The sequence below is a fragment of the Leptonotus elevatus genome, chromosome 6 (genome assembly GCF_054856555.1).
Source record: "Leptonotus elevatus isolate MCC_2025b chromosome 6, RoL_Lele_1.0, whole genome shotgun sequence".
In the NCBI taxonomy this organism is placed as follows: Eukaryota; Metazoa; Chordata; class Actinopteri; order Syngnathiformes; family Syngnathidae; genus Leptonotus; species Leptonotus elevatus.
The window spans coordinates 23,738,229-23,763,594 of NC_141244.1; the positions used below are offsets into that span (position 1 = coordinate 23,738,229).

At 44.2% G+C, this 25,366-nt stretch overlaps 1 protein-coding gene across 2 annotated transcripts; it reads left to right on the forward strand.

Moving 5' to 3' along the window:
* Positions 1–2,036: 2,036 nt before the first annotated feature.
* Positions 2,037–24,634, forward strand: cacng8b (calcium channel, voltage-dependent, gamma subunit 8b). Of its 2 annotated transcripts, none has more exons than XM_086078253.1 (6): positions 2,037–2,180; positions 12,914–13,312; positions 16,540–16,764; positions 20,021–20,104; positions 20,610–20,750; positions 21,910–24,634. In XM_086078253.1, the coding sequence occupies exons 2-6, from the start codon at positions 13,282–13,284 to the stop codon at positions 22,710–22,712; spliced, it is 1,284 nt and encodes a 427-aa protein (XP_085934379.1). In that variant the 5' UTR covers positions 2,037–2,180; positions 12,914–13,281; the 3' UTR covers positions 22,713–24,634. The 2 variants fall into 2 exon arrangements, with proteins under 2 accessions (XP_085934379.1, XP_085934380.1); XM_086078254.1 differs by having other exon boundaries at positions 2,096–2,180; positions 12,917–13,312.
* Positions 24,635–25,366: the final 732 nt, after the last annotated feature.

Genomic DNA, 25,366 nt, shown 5'->3' on the forward strand with positions numbered 1-25,366 from the left:
ATGAATTTTTGACGTCTATAGCCGTCAATGGCAGTGAATGAGTTAATTGGAAAATATATCAAATTTATGTGGAGGGAAAAAGTCACTGTACTTCCGAAAGTATTGTAAAATATGTTTTTTTTTTTTAATTACATAATAGATTAATTCATGTCCAAAAAGGTGAGTTAACTGTTCTAGTGCCGCAGCAGTGAGCCTTTTATGGCTTTAAAAAAACAACAAAAAAGACAGTTGCAAATACCCCACAAACTGATAACAGATGAGAAAAATGTTTTTAAAAAATTGCCATCTTGTTTTGTGTGAATAATAAACAAATGGGCGACATAATTGTGACGTGACTACTTTTTTTTTACGTCATAATGCACCTTTCTTTCAGTGTTTGTGTGTGCGTATGTTTGTGTGACCCGTCTCCTTTTTTGTATGCATGTGTGTAGTGTAGAGTTGAGTGGATCTCTCTTTTCACCATCGCCATTACTGCATGAAAGAGCCGTCACTCCGAATTAGCTCGATGTGGCGCTCCCCCCCAACCCCGGTGTGTGTGTGTGTGTGTGTGTGTGTGCGTGCGTGTGTGTGTGTGTTCATGTTGGGCAGCAAAGCCATTTTAAAGCTACTGAAGGTCATTGTCTGCTGGGTTTTGTGCAACCTAACTGTTTTGTGTGTGCGTGTGCATGTGTGTGTCCTGCAGCAGCTCAGCAAGTGGCTGCATTATCTTTTTTTTTTTTTTTTTTTTTTTTTTTTAAAGTTCATAGGGTGACATATTTCAGCTTCCACCACCAACAGCACTGAAGTCATTAGACAGAATTCTGGTGAAAGCCGTGACAGACAAGTCAGCCTATATTGATATGTCGCTATTGATTGTTGATTTGCACGCACACAAAGACAGACAACCGCTCATGTATGTCACTGACAGCGATGATGCGATTTAATGTGTCATTATTGCTGTTAGTAGTAGCAGGACTGTATTTGAATCTATTTCAATTTTATTTTTCTTGTATTTTAGTATTTTTGTGTACGCTACCTTTAATTTAGTCATTAAAAAAAAAAAAGGATTTAGCTATTTTGTATTCTAATGTACTTTTAATTATGTAAAGCACATTGAGTTAATTGTCTATGAAATGCGCTACATAAATAAAGCTGCCTTGGTATGGTATGATATAGCTAATGCTAGCTTGTTAGCTAGCAAACTGATGAAAAAACACAAAACAACGTAGCAAAGGAATTTATTTGTTACCCATTTGGCTTTTGAGTTCTGCGCTCCATGAATGACATTTAGATATTAACGATCTTAACAAATTTAATGTTGGCTAATAAATTATTATTCAAAAATGTTCTTTAAATCCACTGCTTGTTTTTATCCATCCGAGCCTGAGAGGGCGGGCGGGCATTTTGTCACTTGCTGTCGACTGAAAATGACATCACAGGGCTGATTAACCAATCACAGCTCAGCTTGCGAACGTCACATGACCAAACCCTAGAAAACAGGACGCTCATAATTAGCCATGCGGTTTAAAAGACCATTTAAAATCCAATATAAGTACATTTTTAATTTTCACATAGTGATAATGACCTTTGAATTTTTTTTGCGCATGCTTAAAATGTCTTCAACTAGCATATCATTCTATTATTTTTAAGGTAAAAAAGGTGGACCACGTTTTAATCATGTGCAACCTATAAGTACTTTCCCCCATTTTTATGTGCAGTTTAGTCGTTATTTATTTATTTATTTTACAATTGTACTTTTCGTGTAGGCCTACCGTACAGTGTTTAAGGACAGTTGAGTTGTATTAACTTTGATGAACAGTTTTTATGACATGCGGCAAAAAGAATCCGCGCTCATTCAGTGACGTGTAATAGTTTGACCGCCCCTCTTCCACCCCACCCCACCCCCACCCCCACCCCCAACCACTGACTCGCTTGCTATAAAATAACATTGGAATCAAATTCCTAATGATCTGACCTTAAACCTTTTGTTTTATTCCACAGTTGCCTCTGATCGGTATCCTTCCACTCAGCGTGCCCCCCCCTCCCCCTTCCGCTTCCTCACACCCCCCTCCCCATGCACTCCTCCTTGCCTCCACCATCCTCATCATCCTCATCATCATCACCCTCATCATCTCCTCCCCGTCCTCTTGTGGAGTGCGCCGCGCCGAGAGGAGCTCTGACATCCCGCAGCAGCCTTTCAGGTAAGCCTGATCCATTTTCCCCTCCCGCAGCCTTTATCTCTATACGCGTGCGATCGCAACGTGTGGTTCGCTTGACTCGCTATGCGTCCCGTCTCTCTACGTGCGATGTGACGATTTTGCCGATTGCAAACGTGCGGCCGTTTGCACTGCAGCTCGTCCACGTTGACGCGCTCCAACTTCACCGTCGTGGGCAGAGTGGGGGGAAAACAAGCCCGATTACATCATTTGGGGGACTATTTACTATAGCGCGGGGACTATAATTAGCAGTGTCTATTATGCAAATGACATCCTTATAATAGCTGATTGGGAGCCCCCCCCCTCACCCCCACCCCTCCCCCCTCGCACCCACCTCATCGTCTACCTCCCTCCCTCCCTCCCACCTTACATCCACTAATATTTATTATTTCTCCTGTGATGATACAAGCAACAATTTGTAGAGGTCTCAATTATGTGATTTGTGTGCTGCCAGGCGTCCATTTTGCCCCCCCCCCATCCCTCACCCCTCCTCTTCAGCGCGCCCCCCCATGAGTAGCCAGTGCAGTCAGGGTGATGATGCATGTGTGTGTGTGTGTGGCTGATCTGTTAATGAATGCACCGCAGTCTGCATCCCTATACACTAGCCTGGCACGCTTGCATCCTCCTCTATGTATGCTGCTGTATGTGCACATAGACCCCCCCCACCCCACCCCCCTTCCCCCACTCCCCGTAGGACGTCATGTTGACGATGACCCACATGATGTTCATCTGAGGCATGTTTGTCTACTAAAAAATAAAAAGGAAAAAAAGCACTAAAGCACATGTGGAGAGGATTGTGTGAGGGGATGTGAGAAGTGTGCACTGCAGCATTGAGGAGACCCCCCCCACCCCCCACCATCCCCAAAAAATTGAAAAAAATTATATATATAAATATATATATATATTATAAGAAATAGACCATGATGGCGTCCGTCAGCACCTGCTGTGACTCAACTTGTGTGACCCCGCCTCCCGGATGCGGGATGCACCAACTTGACCGTATTTTTCCACAAATAGTGGCCGTGGATGTTTATTTGCTCAGTTGCAGAGATGCAAAGAAACAAAAACAGAAAAGGGCGGAGCTATTAAAGCCGTGCGGCTATCCAGGAATATAAACATGTGTACTCGCACAACATGGCGGTGCTCGGCAGTAGAAGGGGGCGGAGCAAGCAGTGGTTCGTTTGATACTACTTTTATCTGACTGAGTCGTATTTACATGCAATTACATCCTGTAATTGTGAAGAAAAGGTATTTTAATCTTAAATTGTAAAAACATAAATGTTTTTCTATCTGGTGCAAGTTTCTGTAAATTTCAACTACACGTATTTCTGCCTGTAACTCAAGACATTTGAGTTTTGTGGGGTTTTTTCAGTCGGAACACTAGGGGGCACTGTGTTAAAGGAGTACATAGATAAGAGATGAAGAAGATGAAGTCTAGTGAAAATGAATTTCCCCACGGGGACCAATAAACCAATCAATCAATCAATCAAGAAAATGTAGTTTGGAGGATACAATTGAGTAGGAATATGGATGTCACGACCACCATATTTTAACTGTTTAAATTCAAACAAAACACACAAAAAACGTGTAAAAATAAATCCAAGGCTGCTTCTTGAGAATACCACAAGTTAGAAAAATAATAATCAGACATTTACATGTGACTTTAAAGACTCCGTCTGAGGGTTGTGGATGGCAACCAAGTCGATGATTATACACGATTAGGTGACTCATTCCAGTCAATGGCAGCCCACTCACATTTATTGAGTTTGTTTGTAGGAAAATCATTATCCTCAAACACGCGATGACTCGTCAAAAAAAAGACTGAAAGAAAAGTTTTCAAATTGTTCTTTTTTTTTTTTGGTCTCCTCCGGCGGCTCTCGTTGTCTCGTACTCTCTCCGAGCGCTGACGCATGTACCGGCTAGCACCAGCTAGCGCAGCTTTTGGGGGGGGGCTAATTTCGCGCAACCTCCTCAAGTGGGGTTGCAACAGCCGCTTGATTGTAGCGTATTATGTCAGCTGTGCGACTTGTGCGCAGCGTAAACATACAAAACACACTCGCCACATCAGCATGTGTGACTAACACACACACACGCACGCACACGCGCGCGCGCTGCTGATGAAGGCATGAGGTGCGGGAAGAAATTTAATTAAGTGTCAAGTTTGCCAGTAGCAGCGACAGGGCAAGATTTATTATTATTGCCATATATCGCTAAACGACATCCATTTTGCCATTTTATTTGTTTAATGAAGCATTTTAGGCCTGAATAGAGATGGAACGGAAAGACTTACTCATGCCCTGGACTTCGCTACAGTCAGAAGCTAACAGGCTAAGCTAATAATAGCAAGCTAGCTGTCCTAACAAGGCCACAGCAGCCTTAACATTTGCCTGGATATCGCCCAATGGGTGAGCCAGCTTTCAGTCTATCCGAAAGAAAAACGTATTGATCAGAAAATGTCATGATTAGTTGCAGCCTATGTGGAGGCTCGTTGTTATTTTCGATGAAACAATCAGAATCAGAATCGATTTTGTTGCCATTGTCAGTGAAAGGTAGAGTACATTTGCTTCTTCTTCTTCTACCTTCTACCTTCTTTTCTTCTATCAGCTTCACGTGGGGGGGTTACTCAATTTTATTTTGTCAAGTGGTTCTAGAAACATTTAACATGTTTCTGGAGCCAGATGATTTTATTGTGTGCAACTAGATGAAATAAAATTGAGTACATTAGACACCGTTTTTTTCAGTGTTCTTCTTCTAGCTACCTTTTTCTTCTTCTTCTTCTATCTACCTTCTTTTTTTTCTTCTTCTTCTATCTACCTTCTTTTTTTTCTTCTTCTTCTTCTATCTACCTTCTTTTTTTTCTTCTTCTACTTCTATCTACCTTCTTTTTTTTCTTCTTCTTCTTCTATCTACCTTCTTTTTTTTCTTCTTCTTCTTCTTCTTCTATCTACCTTCTTTTTCTTCTTCCAGCTTTACTTCCCCCCCCCCCCAAAAAAAATAGTACTCCATTTTATTTCATCAAGTGGTTCTAGATATATTTAGCATGTTTCTGGAGCCAGATGATTTTATTGTGTGCAACTAGATGAAATAAAATAGAGTACATTCAACTCACCATTTTTTCTTCTTCTTCTCCTCCTGCCGACTAGGCAGCAAGGCTTTTGGTGCACTGCTGCCACCTTCCGGTCAACAGCGTTAATAAACCAAAAGTATTTTCAAATTATCAAAGGAGTCTGAAAATTGCAGTACGTTTTTTTTTATTTTTTTTAGCTCAGGTTGCACGTCAACGTCTAATAAGAAATGCTACTGCCCCTTGTGGTTACAATAAAATCAAAATCTATGCTTTCAAAATCGTTTTTTTTTTTACTGCACATTAACCATTCCTTTTAATTTCAAACAACTTTATTAATTGCTACAGAATTACTGTCCCACTGAAATAAAGGATACAACAACCTTTCTCAAGGTGCTTTCCGGTGCTGCAAAAACAATCCTCTTTCTTTTCACCTTCCCTGAAAATGCACATGCGTGTCCATGAAAGCCTACACTGCAAAAACTAAAATATTAAGTAAGATATCAATTCTTAAATTTAACCTAAGTTTGCTTATTTTGATTTGACAAGTTATTTTTTTTTACTTAAAATGAAATTGTCAGGCAAGATGCTTGTGCTTATTTTAAGATGCTAATTTATTATAATTATCTTATTTGATCAAGCAGTCTTGGCATTGAGTGCTAACAGACAGTTTTAAGTACTGTGAGGATTAAAACAAGCATTTCCTACATTTTAAGATGACAACTAACCAACATCAAAGACCCTGAACTGGAGTTTAATCAGTTTTCTCATTTTAAGATTTTGCATAATCTAGTAATAAGATAAATGGGGGGAGAAAATATGAAAACGTTATATTTCGTTATATTTACTAAGCTCTTCTTCTTCTTTTTTTTTCCACTACCAGCTCAGTGTTCTAGTGGTAGAGTGCCTACCCTCAGACTTGAAGGTTGTGGGTTCAATTCCTGGCCTCCCTGCTTGACACTCAGGCTCAGTTATCCAGGCATAAAAAAAAAATACTCATGTATTTTAAGAAAATAGTTCTATTTATAACAGCTTGAAAAAATATTTGTTTTTAGACTATTTTCAAGACCGCAGTGGTAGATATGGGGCTAGTATTATTTTCTTATTTTTCCAAATCTTACAGGTAAATTTAAGTAAAAATTTTGCTTATTTGAAGTAATCATTTTTCTTATTTTACAATATTTGTTCTCTTCCATTTTCTACAGTCCTTTTTTGCAGTTGTAACAGGGATCTCATCTTGGAGAGCACTTTTTTTTTTTTAGCATGAGTGCGGCTTTCCACATGTATATTTATGCGTATGCTGATGAGTGTCCGGTCATCCAAAAAGCACTATTTCGGGAGCCTCTTAGAACCAAGGTGTGAGTGTCACCGCCTCCTCGGGCGCTTGTGCTCCGGCAAGCAGGGACGAGGTCACATGCAGGCGGAGGTGGACACTGAAGTGCCTTTTAAAGATGACCTATTTTAACATTCTATTGTCATCACATTTGACAGTGCTGCTGCTTTCAGGCGCTGAGTGTGTGTACGCGCGCGCGCGTGTTGGCTCACGCTGGTGTTGATCTACCTGCGCGCGTGTGTTGGTGTGTGCGCTTGCCTGTAGATATTTTTGCGCGTCTGTAGGAGCGTTGCGTCACCATTTTTGGAGGAGAAATGTTTTATCCAACAACACACGCGCACGTTTAGCCTCCCCGTTGCCTTCCCCAATTTCCATACTTGCATCCATTGCGGGACTTGAACCCGTAATCCTCCCGTCCCTCGAGTGCGCTTCCGCAGGCCCGCTCGCGCCTCTTTAGGAACATTATCTTCGGCTATGAAAAATTCACATAACACTATTTTTATAAAAGCAGCTAACCCAAGTGCACCTTGTGCGCTTATGCCTCATTTCGGGCACGGGGGGGGGGGGGGGGGGGGGCACGTGGAATCACCAGATATGATATTAGAGACAGCTGCGTCATTAAAAAAAAAAAAAAAAAATCTAATATGAGAGTTTAAGCTTTTGTGAGGACGACTAGAAATGCAATGAAATGTGTGTGAAATGTGCACTACTGTACTTTTTGTCATTGCGCAATTTTACAAAACAATATAGTAAGTAATAGAGGGGATAAGAATACGATTTTATTTATAGGTGTCTTTCGGGACATTCAGTGTCACCTTTCACTGTTACACTATATATATATATATATATATATATATATATATATATATATATATATATATATACTGTAAGCATTACATAACATTAGTTAGGATGTATCATGTCTTTGAAAATGCAACAAAAAGTATGAAGCTGTTTTAATTAAATTGGGGAATTGAGCAAAAGACTGAACGAATCCTCGAGGCTAACTAGTACCCGCTGGCACCATTTAAAAAAAAAACGTATTATTATTAGGACAATGCAAATGAATCAATACAGCCAAAAGGCATCCATATTTGCATAGTGTCTCTTTCATCTTGCTCCCTCTCACCTGTGTGCGTAACTCCTCATCACTCCCCTCTATGCTCACCAAGAAAGTGGGAAAAAGTTAATTGGAGGCAATTAGCATCAAAGAAGTGGCTCGTCAGCTTGTCACAGTCATTGTTTCACCTTTAAGGTAAACTGGCATACTAAAAACTAGGGTCCGACCAATGTGGATTTTTTTTTTTAACTCAGTCACTGCTATTGACAGCTACAGACGTCAAAAATTCATTTGAATTATTTTTACGAGTTTAAATATTTTTTCCATTTTTCTTAGCAAGAGTATGAAAACCTAGAATTTTTAGAATATAATTTTTTTGTACATTTAGAACAGATATAACATTTGTGATTAATCGTGAGTTAACTAGTGAAGTCATGCGATTGATTACGATTACAAATTTGCCCCTGATGCCCCTAATTTTTTATAATCTTTGCCTTCAAAAAAACAACACTTTTTTTTTATTTATATATATATATATTTTTTTTTAAAGAAAAGATTATTAGTCGAGCGATTACAATTTTTTTTACGTGATTAATCGCATGACTTTATGATTAATCACAAATTTTTACATCTGTTCTAGTACAAAAAAAATTCAATGTTTTCATACTTTTGTTAACAAAAGCGGGGAAAAAATGTAAATTAATAAAAATAGTTCAAATTAATTTTTGACGTCTATAGCCGTCAATGGCAGTGAATGAGTTAATTCCGATATTTTGGACATAAATTCCTTTTTTGTGGTTGAGTACATCATGCGCTTGGGTCCTAACTCCACCACACAAACACATATTTTGAAAATTAACTTTACATGGAGCACAACCACATTAAATAGCCTCAAGTTTAACAAAAAAAAATAATATTTATTTTGTTGTACACATTTTGAGTCTCATGTTGTGCCAGTGTACCTAATGTTGTGGCCTGTGACCGACTCCAGCTTGGTTGTATGAACATTGCAATTATGCGCGGTCTTTGTGTTGAGTATCTGTGCTGGTATTATTACGCTCACACAGGACTAACATATTACAGATGTCATCATTAATTCAACATTCCAACACTTTGTTGATGTATGCAATAAATAGCTAATGGTGCAGATGCTATAATATTCAAATGGTTTATGGGAGAGAGATTGTTGCACTGTGGCATTGCTTTCATTGCACTTCGATTGTATAAGCCCACCATTCTGACGAGTGGGACAGGCTGAAGGTTCTCCTGAGCTGTGCAGTTCTTGATAATGGTCCCTGTTGGCCTTTCAAGCGACGTGCTTGGCCTTTTTCAGAACCGAAGCTAATTGGAGGCTTTCTGGCCTCAAGATTTCTCGAAATCCTCCTGGAAGTTGTAAACAAACCTAGAGACGGGGGGGCTGGGGGGGGGGGGCTGCTTTGGCGGGTGGGCAGCAGGGTGCCAGGGGGGCATGCGTCACTTTGGATTTTTTTTTTTTTTTTTTGTAATTGCACATCCATTACAGTAGGTGGCAGTGGCGCTCTTATTGTCAGAGAGTGCGGAAGCTATATTAACTCCTCTGCAGAAGTGTACTTACAATTTTTATAGACAAATGATACTAATTGTAGTCACGGCAGAAAGTTTGGGGCGGTGTAAAATATCTAAGCGCCCAAAAATTCTTGACAATAATAAGTTATATGTGACCTCACTCGTCTAAACATGACATTCTGATTAATGTTACATCTGTGGAATATGAGTTAAGCAGCAAAATCCAGCCGTTTTTAATCCATCTCAGGGGGCGGCCATTTTGCCACTTGCTGTCGACTGAAGATGACATCACAGTTGCCCAGGTCTCATTGGTCAACCAATCCCAGCTCAGTTTCAGAAAACAGGTGAGCTGTGCTCGGTCGTTGCCTGAGCAACTGTGATGTCATCTTCAGTCGACAGCAAGTGGCAAAATGGCCGCCCCCTGAGATGGGTAAAAAAACAGCTGGATTTCCCTTCAATAATATGTTATACCATATTACTGTTAAGAAATGTTTAAGGTTGACTTCCACTTTAAGCACCGCCTTCATATGATATATTTTTTTAATCTCGCCCTCTCGTCCTTTCACGCTCTTCTGCTCTCACATACGCTTCCACTCGATGTTAATTATTGGAAGGAAATGGGAATTAAATGGCAATTATGATCTCCCACACGGGGGACTTTTGCTGAAGGGAATAAAGAAGGTCATTGGAAAGGTCACGCACATGTATGCACCTTTGGAGATACTGTAAGCCTTCGAGGTTGTGGATTCTCCTGGGGGGGGGGGGGGGGGGGGAGCGTCTTCATGCCGATAGGGTTGGAATGTCACACGATTGCGTCTACGCGCAAGTCGTTTGCTTCCACAACGGCGTATATAAGTAAGCCACACTGCAGCAGTGTTGCTTGACAGTTTACATAATAAGAAGGCAGGAGCGAGCGATACTGAGGATGAGGAGGACGTCGGGCTGAGGGGAAGAACGTGCGCCGCCGCCGCCGAGATTCAACAGTTTCCAACGCTGGCCAGGAGGAAACACGACGTCTTGCGTCGCATCTTCGAGGCTGGGGGAGAGGGGGGGAGGGGGGGGGGGATGGGAGGGGGGGGGGGTGGGAGGGGGGGGGGGTGCTCACAATGCAAACGGGATCAGGATGTAACCTATTTTGCTCACGATGCCATATTGCGTCATGAAATATTAACAGGAATTCATGTCTGCTCGTTGTGTGTGCGCGCGCGTGTGTCCAATGCTTGCATTTTCTTTGGGGTTTTCTAGAGGGGGGGGGGGGGGGGACACTGCAGGATGCTTCTCGTCTGTGCCACTCGCGTGTTTTAGCGAGTGCACATGCGCTGCTTGGGAGCATCTGTGTCGCAGTCGTTACGCACACTCTCACGCACGCACACACACACATGGATAGAGCTTTAACTCACACTCACTATCATGACTTCAAATGTCAGCCCTCTATCCCCATTTTTTTTGTTGTTGCTTTTTCACCATCTTTGCTCTCTTTCTGTCTCTCGCTTGCTTGTCACACACACGCACACACACGCACGCACACGCACACACACCCCACAGTTCCCTCACTCTATGCTGATCTAGACTTTGGAATTCAATGTTGCCATGGTAACATTGTCGGGTCGGTCGCCCCCCCCTCCCCTCCCCCCCTCCCCCTTTTCTCCTCTATTCAGACGATGAGATGCAGCACAAGTCGCGCTAGAGTCATTCCGCCTTTTAGCCTCCACTGTTGGCACCGTGTCAGTCCAAAAGAGACGCCATGCTTTGGAGAACAATCACTTTCACACGATGCACGCTTCTTATTTTAAGGGCTTCATATCTTTTTGCATTCTGCAGTCAAGTTGCCTTGACGCTACGTCAGAGTGTTAAACATTTAATAACAATTAAGTTATAGCGTTGCAGTGAGATATTTGTAATATTTTGGTCACCGTATTGAGATGCATGACGGGTGCAAAAACGCTGCATCGTTGCTGCAGTTGCTGTACTTTATTCTATACATGCTCTGATGTGTTGGAGCTCGGGTGCAGGTGTACCTAATGTTGTGACCGCTGAGTGTTGCTAAAAACAAGATTTGATATTGAGCACAACACCGTTTATTATTTATTATGTATTCATTTATTCATTTATTTTTAAATTATTTTATTCATCAATACATCAGTTAATTGAACCGCTTATCCTCACGAGGGTATTTTTTTTTTAATTAATTTATTTATTTATCGGGCAGAGTGGGAAAAGTGAGGGTGTTGAAAAGTGGGCGCGACTCTCCTGATAATTATTACAGCTATGAATAATAAATTGGCATTTTATTAAAATGTTTTAGATATTTATATAGATATAATTTATCTCCATAATGAGAATGCAATAATTCCGTTTCAGAAGCAAAAATGGTTGACTCCACTTTTTGCTGTGATTTATATCATGTGTATCATAACATGCGTGTAGTATTTAGTATTTATTTTGTACATATAACATTAATGAAGTAACTTACGTCAGCCTGCTCTTGTTTTTGCTTCTAAATATGGACATGCTGTTCAGTGCAGGGGCGTAGATATTTTCCTGAGGTAGAGGGCCAAGAGCCTCCCTAAACCCTGAAAAACGATTTGCCAAATTTTTTTGTAGCTCCTGTATATTACACACTAAATTAAAGAATAGATCAATTGAGCATGCACCATGTGATTTATCGAACCCGAAACGGATTGCGCTAACTGATTTTGCATTTTTAAAGTAGGTGCAAACCAGCCACGCAACGAACGGCACCATCGTAGCAAAGGCAAAATGAGGTGGTGATCATTTTTCCACTAATGTTAATAAAAAAAAAATTAATTCTTGCGACCAATATTTTGGAGCTTCTGAATTATCCAAGGTCTAATTGGAGGCAGTCACAAGAAGGTGTCATGCCATATAAACAATGTCAACTTTCCTTTCAACTTTGTATTGCCATGCATCCGGGTTGTTTGAGTGCACAAATTAGTACTAGTTTTTGGAAAAAATAATGACATTTTGAAATGAGATGGGCACACGTGTAGCCTGCATCCAAACGTCATGTACTCTTTAAAAAATAAAAATAAAAAAATAAAAACGCCACTCGAGATGAACTAAATCAAACAAAATACGTTTGTTTAATGTAGTTAATTGTTTCCCCCGAAATTATTGCTTTGTTTACCTCTTCCACTAACACTTCCAATTCCATCACTCCAAACTTCATTTTGCACTCGCGGTGTTCTCCCAAATGTTGCACGGCGACCAAAACACTCGTCGGTAGCCATTGGTTGCCAGATTTGATATACATATGCTCATTGTAAAGCAGAAAACAAAAATGAGATTGTTATGACGATGTCGTTTGCTTTTCAACTATTTGCTTTTGTCTCATATGCACTGCCGACTTCCTTTTTAGGCCCGTTGCCAACAGCGCAATCTGTTAGCATGAGTTCACACGCTATTTCGCGCCGGCTATTTGGAGTCTTAGTAAATCAAGCCCTTTGTGAGTAAGCGCGTGAGCTACCAAATCAAAATGATTCACGACGGAAGGTCAATTCATTTATTTGGGATTAATTATTCAAGCAGAAAAATGTCAAATGGGCAGCAAATGCAAACTGTTCATAGATGAATTTGACATGGCGATCAATTGAGAGAGACGAGGAAATGGCGTGCGTGTGTTTTCATTGGAAATGAGGCCCTGTCTGATTTCATCTGCATATTCAAACGGCCCATTCTTTACTTTGTGTGTGCAGCAGCTGAGCAGTGATGATGGGCCCTTTGGTGGCGGCTTCCTGCTAGCGGAGGAGCGAGCGAAGGAGAGCGGGACCGACGTCCAAGACTCAGCCTCCGCTGGCACCGGCGACTCCGGCAAGAGAAAGACGGCGGCAAAGAGCGAGTGAACGTGAAAGAGAGAGAGAGAGAGAGAGAGAGAGAGAGAGAGAGAGAGAGAGAGAGAGAGAGAGAGAGAGAGAGAGAGAGAGAGAGAGAGAGAAAGAGAGAGGGAGTGCACGGAGGAGAGAGAGAGAAAGCGAGCGGGGAGCGGCTGAGAACAGTCGATGGATGCTGTCCGGATTGAAGGGGCAGCACGTTCTTCACTGACGAGGAAAGGAAAGATTTCAAAATGGAGTCGAAGGATAGAAACTCGGCGTCAGGTAAGTCCAGTTCTACGCTCTCCGGGATTGGGTCGCAGTCGCGTGGACGTTTAGGGAAGAAAACGGCCACTGGACAAAACATTAGGAACAGTGAATTCAGAGTGCCTCGTTGTTGGCCATGAGTGCGTGCATGTCACACAGAGAAAGAGGGAAGAGTGAGGATTGGGGAAAAAAATTAATGTCTGACTTGACAGCCAGCATGCGGACCGGGTCTTTGCGCTCGCGTGGCTGCTATAGAGTGCCTCATTGTTTGCCATAAGTGTGCGTTCAAAACATAGAGAAAGATGGAAGAATACGAATTGGAAAAAGTAAATGTCTGACTTGACAGTCAGCATGTGGATTGGATTTTTGCGCTAGCGTGGCTGCTATAGAGTGCCTCATTGTTTGCCATAACTGTGCGCACGTCACACAGAGAAAGACAGAAGAGAGAGATTTGAGAGTGGCAACATGCAGTTATCTAATTTTCTACTGTATGCCTACACTCAGAAAAAGCATATTCACTTTGGATAGCCACTTTAGAGCGCCTCATTGTCCACCATGTGTCCACACTTGTCACGCAGGAGGGGAATTCATTATTATTTTTTATGTCCAGTGACAGCATGTGAACCGAGGCTTCTGGCTGAAATGGCCACCTTAGAGTGCCACGTTGTTTGCCATGTATATGCGCATGTCACGCTAAGAAAGACACAAAAAAACGAGGATGGGGAAGAAATAAATGTCTGCAAGAATATAGCCCGGGGCTTTGGGCATTAGAGTGCAACGTTGTTTTCCATGAGTGTGCGTGTGTCAACTAGCTGTCAGGTAAGTCTATAATAATAATAAACTAAAATAAAAACAGACAACGACACACCAGTGAGGATGCTGGAAAACTAAAAGTCTGACTTGGCAGCTGGCATATGGTCAGGGGCTTCGGGCTGGCATGGCCGCCTTAGAGCGCCTCGTTGTTCACTGCGAGTGCGTGCACAACCGCGGCCTTCAAGCGGAGAGAACGATATAAAAATTCCCGAGTTCAGTTTACAGGGCCTTTAAATAAAAGATGTTCAGGATTGTTCTACCACAGATCGATGCGATTTAAGTCTGTAAAGGCGCGTCCTCGTTGCCCCGAAGGGATTTTTTGCGGCGGATCTGCTGCGAGTGTGCGCGCGTTTATGCATTCCTCTCCAGCCTTGCCTTCCAAATTCTAAAGCGAGCGGCGGTGTCAGGGTTATGAATATGGAGTAGACGTGCGGGGTGTGATCTGGAGCGTTTCGCATCACTTCTGACTTGTTAAGCCAAGTCAGCAGAGTCGTCCAACTCTCCTTCCAAGGACACATCATCATTCTGTGGCCCCTCCTTCTCCCTCACCTCTCACCGTCCGCCCTCCCTTCCTCCCCCCTTTTCCTCCCCCTTTTCCTCCCCTGGCCGCTTATCACCTCACCTGCAGGGCTGCTGTGTTTTTGAATGAAGTGCGGCTCACTCGTGAGATGATTTGACCGTTCCTTCTCATTCACTCAAAGGCGACTTAACGGCAAATTCCCGGCGACCACGGCAGTCACCGTGACCGGAAATGCAGCGTGCTGTAGGATTTCGGCCATTTTACGATACGTTTTCTCACCGTACGATACGATGTGTCCCGACCCGTCGCCTTCTGCCGGGGTCACCTTCAGTCGAGGCTTTCGTGTAGCTTTGGAGGTTCGAGGCCGGCCCCAGAGTTGGCGTCAAACCCGTCAACCCTCGCCCCAACCCGCACTCTCTACTGCCGCACCGTAAATGTTAGCGTTGGGTCAACAACTAAGTGACTAATCATCTTTGTGCAAAAAAAAGTACGTTATTGACATACACACTGCGCTTCTGCTCTCAGAGAAGGGCAGTGTCTCGTTCTTTCTTTCTTCTCTCCATCTTTTTTCTTGTTCTCTCTCTCCCTCTGTCCCCTTTTTCTCACTCTCGCTCTCTGTCTCTTCTCTGTCTTTCTCTCTCTCACTATCTCTCTCTTGCACTCTCTCTATCTCTATCTACTCTCTTTCTCTCTCACTTCATCTTTTTCTCTCTCTTGTCATCCCTCTTTTTACACTCACTATTAGTCTCTCTCACACCTATCTTTACTTTCTATCACTCTCTTTCTTTCTTTGTTCCTATTTCTCTGCCTCTGTACTCCCTTTCTTCCACACGCTATCTCCATTTCACTTCTCTCCTTCTCTCTCTCTCTCTCTTTCTCCCTCTTCACTCTCTACTCTCTCTCTCTCTATCTTGCTCTTTCTCCTTCTTCACTCGCTCTCTCTTTCTCTCCTCATTTTCTCTATTTATCCGTCTTCTCTCTCTCTCTCTTTCTCTCTCTCACCCTCTCTCTCTTTGTCTCTCGCTTTCTCTCCCTCTCTTTCTTTTGCTTTGTTCTCTTTCTCTCCTCCCTTTTCTCTTTATATCCCTCTTTCCTCTCTCTCTCTCTCTTCCTCCCTGTCTCTCTGTCGCTCTGTCTCCTTCTTCACTCTTTCCTGTTTTTCTCTCTCTTTCTCTTGCTCTTTCTCCCACTTTATTCTCTATCTCTCTCTCTTTCCTTCTCTCTCCCTCTTCCTCCCTTTCTTTCTCTCTCTCTCTCTCTCCATCACCCTCTTCACTCTTTCCTGTCTCTCTCTCTCTTTCTCTTGCTCTTTCTCCCACTTTATTCTCTATCTCTCTCTCTTTCCTTCTCTCTCCCTCTTCCTCCCTTTCTTTCTCTCTCTCTCTCTCTCCATCACCCTCTTCACTCTTTCCTCTCTCTCACTCTCTCTCTCCCTTTCTCTCGCTTTCTCTCACTCTCTCCCTCTCTTTCTTTTGCTTTGTTCTCTTTCTCTCCTCCCTTTTCTCTTTATATCCCTCTTTCCTCTCTCTCTCTTCCTCTCTGTCTCTCTGTCTCCCTCTTCACTCTTTCCTGTCTCTCTCTCTCTTTCTCTTGCTCTTTCTCCCACTTTATTCTCTACTCTCTCTCTTTCCTTCTCTCTCTTTATATCCCTCTTTACTCTCTCTCCCTCTTCCTCCCTTTCTCTCTCTCTCTCTCTCTCTCCATCACCCTCTTCACTCTTCCCTCTCTCTTTCTCTTTCTCCCTCTTCACTCTCGGCTACTTTTGTCATCGCGAGCGCAGCGGCAAATGCTTCAACAATGGAAAGAGCTCACCAGACATCACGGGCATCTCTCGTTTGTCCGTCCCGTTTTGCCCCCCGCGACCCGGAACCGGGTCTGCCGTCAACGTAGCTCCGCTTGCGTTTCCCCCCAGGCATGGTGTGCGAGAAGGGGATCCAGATCCTCCTCACCACCGTGGGGGCATTCGCCGCCTTCGGCCTGATGACGGTCGCCATAGGGACGGACTACTGGCTGTACTCCCGCGCCCTCATCTGCAACAGCACAGCCAACGTCACCCAGGACGACCCTCACAACAAGGACAAGAAGGACCCGGGGGCGCTGACCCACTCGGGACTCTGGAGGATATGCTGCCTGGAAGGTACGTTCAACATGCTACGCGATGCGCTTGATTGGTTGTCTGTGCGAAGGGCGGGTTTTTCCGATCCAACGGTTTGTTTTGCGAGGCGGCGCAGTGTTGTGATACTTCTAATTATTATCATCATCAGGCGAGCACGCATCAACCTCCTCGACCACGCCGCTGTGACAAGAAGCCATTTCAAACAATAGAGGGATAATTACATGATACCGTAGCCCAACCCCGTTTCCAAAATAATCCATTAATCATTGTGCCGGCGCCGGCTGCCGTCGTTTCACTCAAGTGGCCAAACAAAAGCTTGCGTTCCGCCTCCAGTCCAGACTCGGCAAAGACGCCGGAAAGAGACGTCGTGAGCGGCTGATTCGCTCAATGCTACACTGGCGGCAACATTCGATGGGTGTAGGCAGGGGTGCGAGGAAATAAACGAGTAAAGAGCCAAACGCTGTTGGTGTAGCTTTGCTTCTAAACACACTCGCACTTTGCGCTATCGCTTTGGTCCGTTTAAATCAAAGTCCGGTTTATTTTGGTACAGTTTGTTTATTATTATTGAGCGAACACCGAACCGGTCCAAGGCCGTGTCTCGCTACGGAAAAAACAAACTTACTAGTAAACTACTGTTTTACTCAGGAATGCTTGACTAGTATCACTATTTGCCCAACTTGTAGGCCTGTCATGCACTAGTAGCCTCGGAAAAAGGAACATTTCCTCAGTGCCGCTTTTTAGCATCCCGGGTTTCTTAGATGAACAAAACATGTATGAAGGGAAAAACAAAGCTCAAACTCCGCCCCTTTAAAGTGGAAGTCAACCATAAACATTTTCTTGACAATAATATGTTATATGTGACATCACTTGTCTAAACATGACATGAATAAGAGATATGAAGCAAAATCCAGCTGTTTTTATCCATCTCAGGGGGCGGCCATTTTGCCACTTGCCGTCGACTAAAGATGACATCACAGTTGCTCAGGGCTCAGGCAACGACCAATCAGAGCTGACCTATTTTCTGAAGCAGCACTGTGATTGGTTGTTACCTGAGACCCGAGCAACTGTCATGTCATCTTTATTCAACAGCAAGTGGCAAAATGGCCGCCTCCTGAGATGGATAAAAACGGCTGGATTTTGCTTCTTAACTCTATTTTTACAATAACGGCAATGCAATATTAACCAGAATACCATATTTAGACTAGTAGAGCTGCATAGAACATATGATTGTCCCAAAAAAAAAGAAACTTTAAGGCCGTCCTTTTTCACAAACGGCCATTTTCAAGCTGAACACAATTTTTGGGGTTGATTGGAGAATCATCACCTCCATGTGAGAACTGGAAGAAAAAGAACATGAAGCATTTTATTATTTATTTATTTATTTATGTTTGCTGTTTCTGGCAATTGTGGCCACGCACGCTCTCTTCCCGCCCTTGTCATTGGTAAACGTTCCACTGCGTTTGCGGCTATGATGTCACGCTTGACGTCGTTGCCGTTATCTCTTCAGCCCATGGTGGGAACACAAGCCAGATTAGGGCTTTTCTTTGGCCAAATGAACCGAAGCAATCGCGTCCTAATTCCCTCCAAGCAGCCAATTAGAGATAAGATCTCGTCCTGGCAGCAGTACTGCATCGCACGCCGACTTCCTCAGTCCCGGCCTCCAAACGTCATATTTCCGCTCGGTCGTTTCCTCTCCCCCTTTTTTTTCTGCTCTTGTGGCTGCTGCCATGTTGGCTGGCGTGAAAGCGGGCCAGCGTCTTGGCGTGGCTTCCGGGGTCAAGTGTCATCCATTCAGCCAGGAAAGATGCTCTCAGGTGCAGCTGGAGCGCAGAGCGGGCTCGCTCTGAAAGATTCGAATGCTCACGGTGAGCCGCTGCTGCTGCTCAGCGGTCTCGCTGAAGGTGGCGACCAGGTTTGCTATATCGCTAATATTTGCCGTGCGTGATGCGATCCGATTGGCGCACAGCGAACGGGAACCTTTCGTTTGTTTTTATGTAAGCGGCAATAAAGGAACGACGTTAAAGTTTAGTGGGCCGCTTAAGGAATCGGCGAGCGTTACGGTGAATTGAATAATTTAATTGTACACTTTGTTTTACTTACACACAATTGAACGCACGCATGAACGAGAGTGCTCAAGGACGGCAGCGACGGCGCCATATTTGCCTCAACTACTGCGTGGTTGTGACAGTTTGGGATTTGTCATTATAGTTAGCTCGTTCACTCCCAGACATTTTCACTGAAGCAACCCCCTTCGCTCCCGGCGGTTTTACTGGATTTTGACCGATTTTGACCGAAGGTCCACAGAATATTCCGTTCTATTGCTACAAAAACACGGAACCTACCAAAAGAAAGAGGAGAGTCTCTTCTTTCATTTATATCTGTTTCCGTTTTGCAGCAATTATTAGAATATACGTTTCATCATTATTCACAAACCTGTTGAAAACTTGGCAAAAAGAGCTTTTTGCAACTGGCTGATCTCTTATACTCTGCTGCCACCTGCTGCGTTTTTTGTAATAACTGATAGGGTAATAGGGTTATAAAACACAAAGTTCTAAAGGGACGGATAGCGGGAATGTCCGTTTTTTTTGTGGGGAACATTGATAGACTGATGGTTTTCAGCTGTTAAATGATAAATTTGCATATCCATTTAGAAGTAACATTAGCTGCTGGTTCTCAAGCCCCGTGAGAGGAAACAGAGAAAAAGTTCGATACAAGATTAAAATCGGACTAATCAAATAAAGTTTCTCCCTCAATATTCTGACAACAATTGTCAGAATTCACTCCATCAAAAAATTGTTGCAAGCTTCAGCAGGCCACCAAAAAATGTCCCGGCGTGCCGTTTCTGGCCCACGGGCCTCGAGTTTGACCACTGACGTGCGCCTCCATCTGCTTCTTCACAGAACAACATGGCCGAGCGACAAAGGGGAGGCCGCCACGCGTCCGTCTGTCCATCTGTCCCTCCGTCTGTGTGTCTTCATTCCACCACCTCCATCTTATCTCACAATCACATCAGCCAGCGTGTCGCCATCACGCGTGTGTGCTTGTATGTATTTACTAACACGACACGTGCACGCGCGCGCGTTGCTAACATTCCCGCCCTTGTGTGATTCTGTACGCTGAGGAGACGCTGACGCCGAGTCGCTCCGTCCCCCTTTTCGGGCTCTCGGGAGGACGCCCGCTGTTCTCCGTTTGACGCAGTTGGCTTTATGACTTTTTGTTCTCTCGCTTGTGTGTGCTCATCACATTTTTCCCCCCCTCCCCCCCTCCCTCATCTCAGGAGTAAAGCGAGGAGTGTGTTCTCAGATCAACCACTTCCCGGAGGATGCGGACTTTGACCACGACGGGGCCGAGTACGTCCTCCGTAAGTCAAACGGCTGCTTTTTTTTTTGTGGTTTTTCTTTTTCTCTTGCCGCAGTGGAGGAATCAACACGTGACAATGTGGACTAAAAGTCACAGGAGCTGCTGCGGCCTCGTTGACGCCAAAAGGCCCGCAGGGGGGACGCGTTGGCGCTCCGTGATACGCCGCACGGGCGCATACGAGCTTGTTTACAATCTTGCACAGGCATCTTGTTGGCATTTTGCTGGCATTTTCTCTCCTGTGGCCTACTTAGACTTCGTGTGCGCACGCACGTGTCGCATTTGCATACGACGACGGGATTCTCATGTGAGTTTGTTCAGGAGGAATTGTTTTGTTGCTGGGAGTGAATGGAAGGTGGTGGTCAGAGGTCAAGGTGGACGGTGACTGAAACGTACACTAAAGTGTATTTTCCCATTGAAATGAATGGAAATGCTATTAATCCGTTTTGGCAGCCCCCCCATACATAGTAACTTTGTGTTGCTAAGCACTTTTTCTTTGGCTTTTGCAGGTGTCGTGAGGGCTTCCAATATCTTTCCCATCCTCAGTGCCATCCTGCTGCTATTGGGAGGCGTGTGCATTGCTGCTAGCCGTTTCTATAGGAGAAAACGGAACATCATCCTGGGAGCCGGGATTCTCTTTGTGGCCGCAGGTAACGTTGGGGCATTATTATATGACAGAACACATCCGTGCTTCAAGCATCCTCGAAGAGCGGACACTTATTTTTACGCTGACTACTCTGCTTTTGTTTTGAAAGTGATGGATGGATGGATGATGAATAGATGGATGATTGAAGGATGGATGGATGGGTGGATGGATTGATAAACAGATGATGGAAGGATAGATGGATGGATGGATGGATGGATGGATGGATCAATGGATGGACGGACAGATGGACGGACAGATGGATGGATTGATGGGAGGATGATGAATGGATGGATGATTGAAGGATGTATGGATGGGCGGATGGATTGATGGATGGATGATGCATGGAAAATGGATGGATGGATCAATTGAAGGATAGATGGATGTTGGATAGACGGATGGATGGATGGATTAATGGATGGATGATGGAAGGCATGTATAAATGATTGATGGATGAATCATTTGAAAGGTAGATGGATGTTGCATACACAGACGGATGGATAATGGATGGATGGTAGATTTATGGATTGTTTGAAGGATGGATGGATGGATGGATTGATGGTTGGTTTGATGGTTGGATTGATGGACAGATGATGGATGGATGCATGGATGGATGGATGGAAGGAAGGAAGGAACGGATGGACGGACGGACTGATTGATGTATGATTGATTGTATGACAGATGAATGCATAGATGGATGGATGGACGGATCCATCAAGACTCATCAAAACTGATGGTTGGACGGCCCCCTCGCCCCACCCCTTTGCAAGCCCTTGCTGATAAGTAAGATAGCTGATAACTAGCTAGCTCGCTAACTAACTAGCCAACTAAGAAACTAAGATTGAAGGAGCTGTCTTTTTCTCCTTCCCCTTCATGTTTTCTTTTCATCTGACATCAGCACCAACCATCATTAAGGGATGGAATTGGGCAGTTAGATCCCCAAATGATTCCCGAGCGCGGCCCCTGCTGCTGCTCACCACTCCCCCAGGGGATGGGTCAAATGCGGAGAATGAATTTCGCCCCGCGTAGGTGGGTGTGACACTCATTGGTACGAACCCCCACCCCTAAACCGGTCCCAAGCAGTCCACGGCACAACATAAGGTCGGGTTCCGCCCGCGCAGTCGGAGGTACACAACAAGCGATGATGGCGTCGTTGTGCTTTTCAGGTCTGAGCAACATCATCGGCGTGATCGTGTACATCTCGGCGGCGCTGGGCGACATCTCCCCCAAGAAGGACGAGGACAAGAAGTGGCAGTACTCGTACGGTTGGTCCTTCTACTTCGGCGGCCTGTCCTTCATCATGGCCGAGATGGTGGGCGTGCTGGCGGTCAACATCTACATCGAGAAGAACAAGGAGCTGCGCTGCCGCTCGCGCACCGACATCTTCAAAAGCACCACGCACGCCATGCTCCGCCTCCCCAGCTACCGCTTCCGCCGCCGCTCCCGCTCCTCCTCGCGCTCCACCGACCCCTCGCGCTCCCGAGACCCTTCGCCGGTGGGCGGCGGCGTGGGGAAGAACTTCGGCCTGCCGCCGTCGGCGCTGCTCTCGCAGGGCCCCATCTCCGTGTCCACCCTGCCCAACCCGCACTCGCGCTCGCACACGGGCCTGGCCGGGGGCGACATCTCGCTCTACACGCTGTCCCGAGACCCCAAACTGGGGGGTCTGCCGCCCATGTACGGCACGGTGGACCGCGCCACGCTCTACCAGCTTCACAACTGCTTCCCCAAGGACGGCGGCGGGGGCGGCGGGGGCGGCATGATGAGCGGCACGCTGCCCTCGCTCAAGTCCCACAACCCGTCCAACTCCTCCAACTCCAACGTGCCAATGTCCAACTCGGTGGGCTCCGGACCGCCCCCCTTCACCTCGTCCACCGTGGACAGGGAGCGAGGGATGGGCACGCTGGACAGGCTGAAGGGAGACAGGGAGAGCAACTCCAACACTCTCAATAGGAAGACCACGCCTGTGTAAAGTTCGGGCGGGGGGGTTTGGGGGGGGGGGGGGCAGGAAGTAGCCGTCATCCAGCACAGCTGAAATGTTAACCTCTCCCTCGGCAACGAAAAGAAGAGTACGCTCGTACCTGAGCGGTAACAACAACAACAACAATGAACTCTCACTACAAAACTATTTTGATATTTCCACATGCTAGAAATGATTTATTTTGTTAACGATCAACATGCAAACTAACCTCGGGCTACTATGAAAAAAAATTGTGCAATATTAGCGCTAATTTAGCACACCTGCGTTAGCGTCGATTGTTGTTGTGATTATTCTTTGCGTTCGTGCTAGGGATGGATGGATTCAGGATTAGCTTGTTAATTAGCTTGTTAGCTAACAGCGTTTTTTCACTAGTATGAATTGAATCTGTATATCAATTACATCAAATATATGCTAAAACTGCTTTGCATACGCTACTAGTATGAGACAAAGCACAACTAGTGGGGCCATTTTTGTAACAGAGCTACTATGGACGATAAAATTCTACTAGTTAACATGTAGGGCTCTATTTTCGTAGACAGCAAATGTGCAACGGGGCCATTTTTAGACTCTCCACATTTAAAGGGAATGAGAGGAAATCAGCTCTCTCATCCACCAGCCTGTCCTCGTCTGTGAAATTACCAACACTGGGTCTAACCCACCTCTGCGTAGAGTTACACTGCATGCCATGCAGGTTTACAGGAAAATAGAGCCCAACTATTGCACAGTTTCACCTCACTAGTAACATGTAGTTATCTGACTAATATGCAAAAGTTGTCCTACTAGTGAGGACTAAAAATATACTAGTACATGGACCTTAAACTGGATATGAAGGCTATCAAGAAAAAAAATTATCAGATGGCTTCATGAAACGTTATTCCAGCATTTTATTTGCTACTCGTGTTTGCTACATGCTAACTCGTGGGGTCCAGTCAAATAACGGTTGGGTCAAAAATAACCCAATTTGGGTCAAAAGTCCTGCTCAATTTTTATTATTTTTGAGGGATGTGCATTACCCAATTTTTAAAAATTATTTTATACAAAACGACCCAACTCAAAAATTGGGTCAAATTGACCCAAGTGGATTGGCAACCGTTTTTAAAGTTACTAGTGCAGCACAGTAGTTCACAAGTACTAATGTTTCTAGCGTACCATTAAGGTTTCATTGATTACTAGTTAGAAAGATTTTTACTAATAAGACACACTAGTCCACTGAATAGTCTTACTCGTCAGCAAAAAGCATACTAGTAACTTAAAATGGAATTTAGGTTTGACTTTGTATTGAATAAATGTCAAACAGCATTCCACATGCTACTAGTACGCAATTACACTAAATTAACATGTGATTACATAAAAATAGCTGGACTTTTCTATAACATAACAAAGTGACATTTCTAGCAGGACAACTTTGGCGTACTAGTAGGACATGTTACTAGTAAAGTCAAACTCTGCACTAGTTGACAATGGTCTGCTAATAGTGGCAATAAAGTTCTACTACTTAGCATCTAGTGCTTCACCACTAGTAGTACATCCAGCACAAGTGATTCTGAAGGCCACGGGCAGATTTGACTGACATGGCAACAAGTAGACGCTGAAATCTGATTGGATGAAATAATCGAACGTTCACATACATTTGCTGAAAACAGTAGCAGCTAAGTGAAACGCTACAAAAATGAAGAGAATCAATTGTTGGGAGTGAACTACGACAACTTCCTGGAACAAATATTACAAATATTTACAAAAATTGCCAGCAAAAACAAAAACAAAGAAAAAGCAAAAACAAAGTAGTGGATGAAGGAAATGTTTGGTGACGTCCATCCTGAGTGCTTCCACGCTCGCTGCGTTATCCGGAGTTAACGTTTCCATGTTGCTGACTTTTACTGTGATATTTTATTTTTATTTTACTTTTCTTTCCACGTCGGGGGGGGGGGGGGGGGGGTCGAGCAGCGTGTTCCCGTGTCCAGCATGACGTGCACAAAACCTTACGCGGAGAGAATGATTTCTTTTGGCTCACCGGCTACTAGTACCACGTTGATTTTTGTTTGTTTGTTTGTTTTCAAGATGTGAATACTGTAAATTGTCTTCCAATAATAGTGATAAAAAAAAAAGAAGAAGAAGAGATGCAACGATTACGACTGGGTTTTGGCCTCTGTTCGTCTTCTCTCCATCGGAATCCGTGTTCAGAGTACTTGTAGCGCTAGTCGTGTTGAAGATGTTTGTTCTTTGGGCATTAACGACAACTTCACGTCCACACGGGAGAAAAGAGAAAATATGTACAGGACCAGGCGCAAGATGGCTGCCTGAGTTAGAAAAAAACAACAACAAAAAAACAAGAATTTCTTTTTTTATGAGTCCCAAAGTGACACATTTCATTTTCAATGGCAAAAAAAAAAAACATCATGTAAATGAAAATGAGAGTTTTGGAGGGTGATTTAAAAAAAAAAAATGTACATTGTAATTTATGCATACGTATATTTGTAAATTCTCAACAAAAATGAGCTTTTGTTACTCGGACTTTTACTTGGTGGTTTACCTCATGAGCCGCCCCGCCCGTGACCTTTTGACCTGCCCCCGTTCCGTCAGCATTGACGGGAACCTCCCCAAAGATTCTTTTCACTGTGCTTCCTCGCTCGTCTTCTCTTGAACGA